At 37.7% G+C, this 7,766-nt stretch overlaps 1 protein-coding gene across 1 annotated transcript; it reads right to left on the bottom strand.

The window, feature by feature from the left end:
* Positions 1-1,156: 1,156 nt before the first annotated feature.
* On the bottom strand, positions 1,157-6,215 carry LOC103141918 (serine/threonine-protein phosphatase 6 catalytic subunit). The gene is made up of 7 exons (XM_007557740.2): positions 6,073-6,215; positions 3,834-3,929; positions 3,639-3,704; positions 3,420-3,561; positions 3,260-3,339; positions 2,930-3,139; positions 1,157-2,004 (listed from the first exon to the last, which is right to left on the bottom strand). Exons 1-7 carry the CDS (start codon positions 6,145-6,147, stop codon positions 1,756-1,758), a joined length of 918 nt encoding a protein of 305 aa, XP_007557802.1. The 5' UTR covers positions 6,148-6,215; the 3' UTR covers positions 1,157-1,755.
* Between the last annotated feature and the right edge of the window lie 1,551 nt (positions 6,216-7,766).

Genomic DNA, 7,766 nt, shown 5'->3' with positions numbered 1-7,766 from the left:
GGCCTCTGCTGATTGGCTAGCAGAGTTAGTAGGCGTGGCAACGTAGATAGTAACAGCTATGGTGAACAATCCCTACAGGCAAAAGAGGTAAAGGCAGCATTTAATAATAGCACAGCATGTAAGACATAGAGAATACAAAATAATACATAATAAACTCTGACAATTTGTTACATGAACTTATACTCTATCATAGATTAAACCCCACTAATTTTCTGGAATCCTATATAGTGTTATGGAGTAGAAGAGAATTACATTCAATAATAATTATAGCTATATATTATCTAGAAGTTTGAAAATGGAATCAGAGGCATTTTCTTGGGATTTGACTGCAGAGAACCACAGTGAGAGTTTCATTATCCACACATGGAGAAAACATGGAACCAAGTGGAAAAAAATAGTTCTCATGTACGATAATCAGAAAGTTATGGATTTGATTCCATTTTCCTCTCCTGCACATGTCATTGTACCTCTGGGTCAGTCACTTCAGTCCTAATTTTTCACCAGTCTGCATGACCTGAGTGTTAGAATTATGTTTGTTATCATTCTTACATTTGTAATTTTATGTTACTAGTTGTTTTTCTATTTAGAAGTTTAGTGTTCAAATTTGTTGATCTCAAGTTTTTACAGATGGTGACTCAGATCTTCCTGGGATACTCCTGAGCTGTAAACCTATCTCTGTGTTAATTAAATTTCTGTGTCTCCCCTCTTTGTTTCTGAATCCACATCCTACTGTGAAGATAGGATGTGGGGTTTCACCCCCTTCATTCCTTTTACACCCTTCTTGCTAATAAAAGACACAAACAAACTGAAGGTTTTCAGAACACATGGTGAGCGGCTTGGAGAAGCAGTTCACTGCGTCTTCTCCTTCTGCAGAAGTTTGGTTGAAAACTCATATACATTGTCTGTGATTCTTTCTTTTTATGTAGGTTTGAGAAAATACCTATCACCGAGTATGCCATTTTATTTTGTGCATAAAATAGTATCCACACACACACACACATATATGTCAAACCTGACATGCTGAGAAATGACCTTAAAAAGGCTGGCCTTACCCCAGCCCTGTATAAATGCACACCTTTGGTAATATTCTGAATGAAAAGGCTGATTCAGGGTGACATCATGAGATGATATCTATTTAGAAACCTTGAACAACATCTTATGGTGTAATACTTTTCAATAGGATTTATTTAAATACAGACAGAAATAATATCCACAAAGAACTGACTTTACATTTTGAAATTGCAGACTGCTACCACAGCTTAAACAAAACGTAAAGGGGATGAGCATTTTTTTTACATATCAACTCTCAGGTATACAGTTTATTCATGGGGTTATATGATGACAACCTGGAAGTGAGACGTGTCAGGACACAGAGCTTTGAATTGTGTGCAGTGCTTTTATACATCCAGCTAAATACATCACCATAACAAAATAACATCAAAACAATCTATACATTGCTGCATGTGCAATCTGTTTCTTTTTAATGTAAAAGAATGAAGCTTTATAAATATGATTTTACATTGTCAGTTGACTGGAGTCCTTCCTCTAATACAGCAGTGATGCTCAGCAACCCTCCTTTGCTGTGGTTTCTAGGTGTAACTTAAGAATAATGGCATCAAATGCATCACAGAGCGGTAATAAAAACTGACAGCTGGCACCAAGAAGTGCTCCCTTAACACACCCAAATACACCAACATTTACATGGGTTCACGAGTGCCTCTGCCTACTGAACAAGCGGCTTTGTCTGAAGGGCGTCTACAGGAAGTAAGGGGTCGTGGTTCGGGGAGGGATGACTCTTTCGGAGTCAGGCACTGCTCTGAAGAGTTTTGGCTCCCTTGTGTTAACGTCTTTGAAGACCATGATGGATGCGATGTTGCCGCAGCGGTAGCAGTAATTGGGAGCCGACCACACCGTGACCAGCTTCTCGTCAAACATGAACTTGTAGCCTTCATGGACGAGCTGATGTGCCCTGCAGATGAGCTTCAGGCTGTTGATGTGAACAAACTGCAGAAAGAGAGAGACAGATTAAAAAAAAGCAGGAATAGTTAGCTGAATAGTTTCTGTCCTGGACTATATATATATATATATATTTAAAACTGACGGAAAAATCCAAAGGCCATCTGTCATTTTGACAGATTACAATTCACACACATAAGGGTTGGAACATAGAGAAAGACAGTTCATGTGGTAAAGGCGACATTTATTAATTATGATTTCACAATATTTCTTCTCCATTTCAACACTGCAGCTGGCTTCTTTTCAGTCTTCCATAACTAAAGGATTCAATACTGAGTTTTTTCACTCACTTTACAGCAGCATAGACAGCTCTCAGTAACCCCGCTGCAGAACATTTTAGCCTATTTTAACTCTTCAGTTTTCTGAACCGTGGTTATTACCATGCATTAAATTCAGAAATTCCACTACCATAGTTTCAATGGTAATGGATGATATTTATCTCAGATTTTAAAAAATATGTTTTTACATATGGGTTTAAATTGTTGCTATGTCATGACAAAAGAAAAAATTTACTTAAAGTGAGCGTAAAACCTTTTTTTTGCTAAATTGAAGAAATTACTCCAATTTTGTTGATTCCATCAGCCATTTCTATTGTGATACTTGCAGGTAAAATAAACGTAGGTGAAAACATGATTATTGTGAAAGTTTTACATGTAAGAATTTTTTCCTTTCTAAAAGTCACATACTACAGCTTAAAAGGGAGAGAATTGATGAGATCTTCTTAAGATTTGAGACAAGAACATAAGGACAAGTCTTATGTTGTATCCCCATTAACTCACTATTGGACTGAATAGTGAGTATAGGACAATAGGCCTTCTATCTTCCAGTTCTTATTGTTGTGTCTTTGTTGTCTAACTATATGATTTATTACAGGTTGATAAGCATTTGACCCATTCAGTTTTCCACCACTTACCTCATTTGTAACTTTAGCTCCAAAGAGCCAACCGGCTCCTCTGGGGCTGATGGCCCAGGTGTCTACGTCTTCAGGGTCTGACCACACCAGGTCACAAAAAGCTCCTTTATGAGGGATCTCCTGATTTCGCTCGATGGTTCGGATTTGATCGAGGGTCTTTATGTCTGGAGAGAGGCCGCCGTGGACACACAGAATCTGTTCGTCCATCAGCTGACAGACAAGGACAGGAACACAATCACACTTCCTTTTCAGCTGGATGTTGGCGAAGCTGTTTAGGTTTATCCAAAATGCATTTTTCACGAAAACAAACATGACATATTCTATACTTACAGCTGCAACTGTTAGCATGTCAAATACTTTAGTGCAGTACCGCCAGGCGTTCGCATTCCCGTATTTGGTTTGGCACTCGTCTGTGAAACATTAGACATTCCCACAGAGTTTAGGGGTGTGGGCAGCCGGCGCTTGGCATTTTCTACTAAACTAACCTCACCATAAAAGCCATAGACTTGCGTAATCTGCCTGCTCTCATGGTTCCCACGCAGAAGTGTGATGCGGTCGGGCCACTTGGCTTTCAGCACCAACAGGTAGGTGAAGGTCTCCAAGCTATAATATCCTCGATCAACAAAATCCCCCTGGAGACAACGGAGGCTGGTCACACAAACTCCAAACACCACGACTCTCACGTTCAGTCAGACAGAAACCAACAAACCATGAAGATGTAATTGGTGTCTGGAACCTGGCCGCCAGTTCGGAACAGCTCACACAGGTCATAAAACTGACACAAACAGAGGAGAAATTAGTTTGGACCTTATATTTCCACAAAACACAACCAGAATCTTTTTTGTTTTACAATACAGAACAAAAATAAAAACCCAACCTGACGAATTTACAGAAAGTATCTTACCTGTCCGTGAATGTCTCCACATACAGTCACTGGTGTAGAAACGGGCTGAACGTTGGACTCCTCCAGCAGAAGATCACACACATAGTCGCATAACCTCTATGAGAAAGAAACACGGTCAGAGGGAAGGGCCTGCAGCTGACCAACATGTCCACCTTCAGTTGGACAAACTCTAAAGAGAAAAGGAACTGCTTGTTTAACTCCTGTTCTGGTCTCTCTGCACTGGCTCCCGGTGTATTTTAGGACTATTTTAAAATTTTGGTTTTAACTTTTAAAGCACTTCATGGTGAGGCTCCCACATATATATTGGACCTTTTGAAGCCTCTCTGTCCATCTAGGACTCTGAGATCTTCTAATCAGATGCTACTGTCGGTTCCCAGAACTCATTTTAAAACTCGTGGTGATGAGCATTTCAGGTGGTGGCCCCAAGGCTCTGGAACGCTCTCCCTCTATCAATGCGTTGCTCCGAGTCAACTGACGCATTTAAAAAAGTCTCAAGACTTATCTCTTCAGACTGGCTTTTGGTTAATTTTGTTAATTGATTTTAGATTATTTTATTATTGATGTGTTTCCTTTTTTGTAAAGCATTTTGTGATTTTTATGTCTGTGAAAGGTGCTATATAAATAAAGTTTACTTACTTACTGCTTGTCACAATTCCATGTTAAGGTTTATTGTTCTTGGCTAAAATAAATCAGGCAACATAAACACCTGAAGGGCAGTGGTGTCCAGACTCTCAGGGGACATTTTTCATATTTTACTTCTGTCCCTGTTTTAACACACCTGAGTCGAATGAATGAATGAATGAATGAATGAATGAATGAATGAATGAATGAATGAATGAATGAATGCATGCATGCTGCTGTTAGACTCCAAACTGGATCTTCAATATGTTGTCATGTAATTCCACTTCTAAAGCAACGTCATTGGCTCCCGGTTGATCATCGGGTGGATTTCAAGATTTTGGTTTTGACTTGGTGAGCTCTGCATGGACTAATCATTTCGGAACGATTACATCCATACATCCCAATCGTGGCCTTGAGGATCTATGATCAAGAGGTGCTGACTGTCCTCCATACAAAATGGAAAAACTAAAGGAGACAGAGTCTTTTCTTTGGCAGTGCCAAGTCTTTGAAACTCCCTTCCTCCGACTCTCAGATCAGCGGATCAGTGGCTTTCTTTAAAGGCCAGTTAAAATCATATGTTTTTAAATCTATCTTTGCTTAATTTTGTTTTGTGTATTTGTTATTTTGTTTCTTGAGGGACTTTGTGATTCTTATCTTGAAAGGGTCACAAGGGCTCTATAGATAAGGTTTCACTTACAGATGTTAGTGACAACATCTGTCAGACATTAGTGACGAGGATAATTTACAATCTGGCTTCAGTTAAACCTTAGTGTCACCGTAGGTAACATTATTTTATTGAACCTGTGCAGTATAACATGGAACTCCTGGGATTTTTTTTTAATCAGACAGTGTGTGTCTACAAATCATTAAATGCAAGATACAAAAAACAGCATACATGGACAAAATAAAAACAAAAGTTAAACAGTATACATGGCAAAAATAAAAACAAAAACAAAAGTTAATACAGCAGTGATAGTTCTACTGCAACCCAAACTAAATCGATCAAAGCTTAAGTGGGGAGGAGCTTCCCTTTGCAATATAGGACAAAAACTCTTAAATAAATAGACAGAGTTACAATAGATCAGAAGATATCCGTGTGTTAGAATGGCCCAGTAAAAGTCCAGAGATAATCTCAATTGAGCATCCATCGCCAGGATGGAATATTTATGTTTAGCAACACTTCTATTCCAATAAGCCTAAGCTATTTTATTAAAATTAATGGCAATAATGCGGAAACCGTCAAGAGGAATTAATATCTTTGGAAGGCCCTGTTGATCAGTGTTGTGACGTTCTGTAGTGCTAAAAATATGATCATGGCAAGTGGGCTAACGGATCAGATTATTATTACCGCTCGAGCGTGATGGGTAGAAAAAATTGAAATGTAAAAGAAATGGAGGAAGCAAACAGGCCGGCTGTGTTTGGCTCCAACATCATAACATTCCTCGGTGAGATAAACTGTTGACTGCACACTATTCACTTCCTGTCCAAAACAACAGCTTAGCTTCATCAGCTACAACAAGCTAACTCTGTTCCTGTTTACTACAACAGAGAGACAGCGCTGCTAGCCATTCTTAAACACATGTCTGTATAAAACACGTTTCACAAACGTCACATTTACCTTGAGGTCATTTTCCGGGAGGTATTTACATTGTTTGGCAATCTCCGCATATTTATCTAAATCTAGCGGCGCCATTGTACCGCGAAGAGTTGACTCTTGCGCGCTTCCTGCGACGCTTCAGCGGAGTTCCACACACCTCTTCTGTTGCGCTCTACCGCCACCTACAGTCTGCGCGATCGAACTGAACATGTACCAGTCGGAACCAAGCTGAAGCTCAGTAAAAGTTCAAGTAGAACTATCAAAACTAAACACCTCACATTTCCATTTCCCTCTAAACGTAAGGAAGGAGATTTAAACACTACAAATGAAAACTTTATCTCAAGGAGATTTAAAAATGATAAATTTATATTTGATGGAGACAAATGTCATTTGTGCAAAGCTATATTATTATTATTTATTTTGAAATCAGCACATGAATGGCTGGCTTCAAGCTCAATTAATGTATATCACATAGGTTTCTTAACTTCTTATGATGTAAAGCTTCATATTCTTTACACATAGATGTGACCAAAACTCTCCTTCTTAAATTATTAAATTGAAGAACGTTCAAAACTTTTAATTTTCTTCTGGTTGTTCCACGTACACGGTTTAAAACTAAAGGGGACCCCTGCCTTTCAGTCGGTGGCCCCAAGTTTGTGGAAAAGTTTATCCTTGCAGCTCCGTTTTGCTGACTCTGTTGAGGGTTTTAAACAAGTTTTTAAATTGAGTTTTTTTTTTTTTTTTTTTAAAAAGCAACTAAAATCATATTTTCCCAGGCTTTTATTTGTATGTTTTTAAGGCTGGTTTCTGTTGTACAGCATTTTGTGATTTTATGTCTGTGAAAAGCATTAGATGTGTTTATTCTTTTGCTATATTTTCACAAATGTATATTTCATGTGTACTTGTTTTTTATGGAAAAATTATGAATTAATACATAAAAACAGGGTCTATGACAAGAAACATCTTTGTAGAACAAAGGTAAGGCTTAAATACAAAGTCAAATAGATTGTTAGAACAGGCAAAGCATCAGAAGCGAAGGAATTCAAGTGTGTGAGATTGTATTGATATGCTGATAATGCTAGCCTCCATCTTATCCTTTTTCACCTGGGAAACAACCAATAACAACTGCATGAAAAATTAATATTGAAACAAGAAAATAACATAACCAAATAATCTGTAACAGAAATGAATGAGTAGTTGAACTCATGATTAACTGAATTTATCAGTAATTGTGCAAATGCAAAATAAAACTAAAGCTACTTCAACTGACGCTGAGATCAATGTCAGTAATAGATTATAATGTAAAATAAATGTAATCAGCAATAGAATTATGAATGGTTATTTGTTTTAGAAAACCATCTGAGGAAGTGATTTTCTTTTCCCACTAGACAATAAATTGGTCAAAGCTTACAGAAAAATTTTCAACTCCTCATTGATTTTCTTCTTTGATAATCATTAAATTCAAGTCTGAGTTTAAAACTCATCTCAACACTCAGCTTGCTTTGTTGACATTTTGATATGTTATTCTTTGATAATAGACTATGATAAATGTGTTTTACTTGTACTATTAGATTTACTATTTATCTTTGACACACAAGATCATGAGATCCTTAGCTATAGGTTTGACTAGTGGGTGGGTGTCACAGCTTTGACCCTTCAATACTTTAGGTCCTCTTCAATAGAAGATATCTATCTATCTATCTATCTATCTATCT

The sequence above is a fragment of the Poecilia formosa genome, unplaced genomic scaffold (assembly GCF_000485575.1).
Source record: "Poecilia formosa unplaced genomic scaffold, Poecilia_formosa-5.1.2 Scaffold91, whole genome shotgun sequence".
Classification (NCBI taxonomy): Eukaryota; Metazoa; Chordata; class Actinopteri; order Cyprinodontiformes; family Poeciliidae; genus Poecilia; species Poecilia formosa.
Note: the sequence above shows the minus strand (reverse complement) of the source record. Positions and strands in the feature narration are given on the sequence as shown.

Coding starts and splice junctions, on each gene's coding strand:
- LOC103141918 (XM_007557740.2), bottom strand. CDS start 6,147: ATGGCGCCGCTAGATTTAGATAAATATGCGGAGATTGCCAAACAATGT. Junction 3,930..6,072: donor TCCCGGAAAATGACCTCAAG/GTAAATGTGACG, acceptor TCTTTCTCATAG/AGGTTATGCGACTATGTGTG. Junction 3,705..3,833: donor GTGGAGACATTCACGGACAG/GTAAGATACTTT, acceptor TGTTTGTGTCAG/TTTTATGACCTGTGTGAGCT.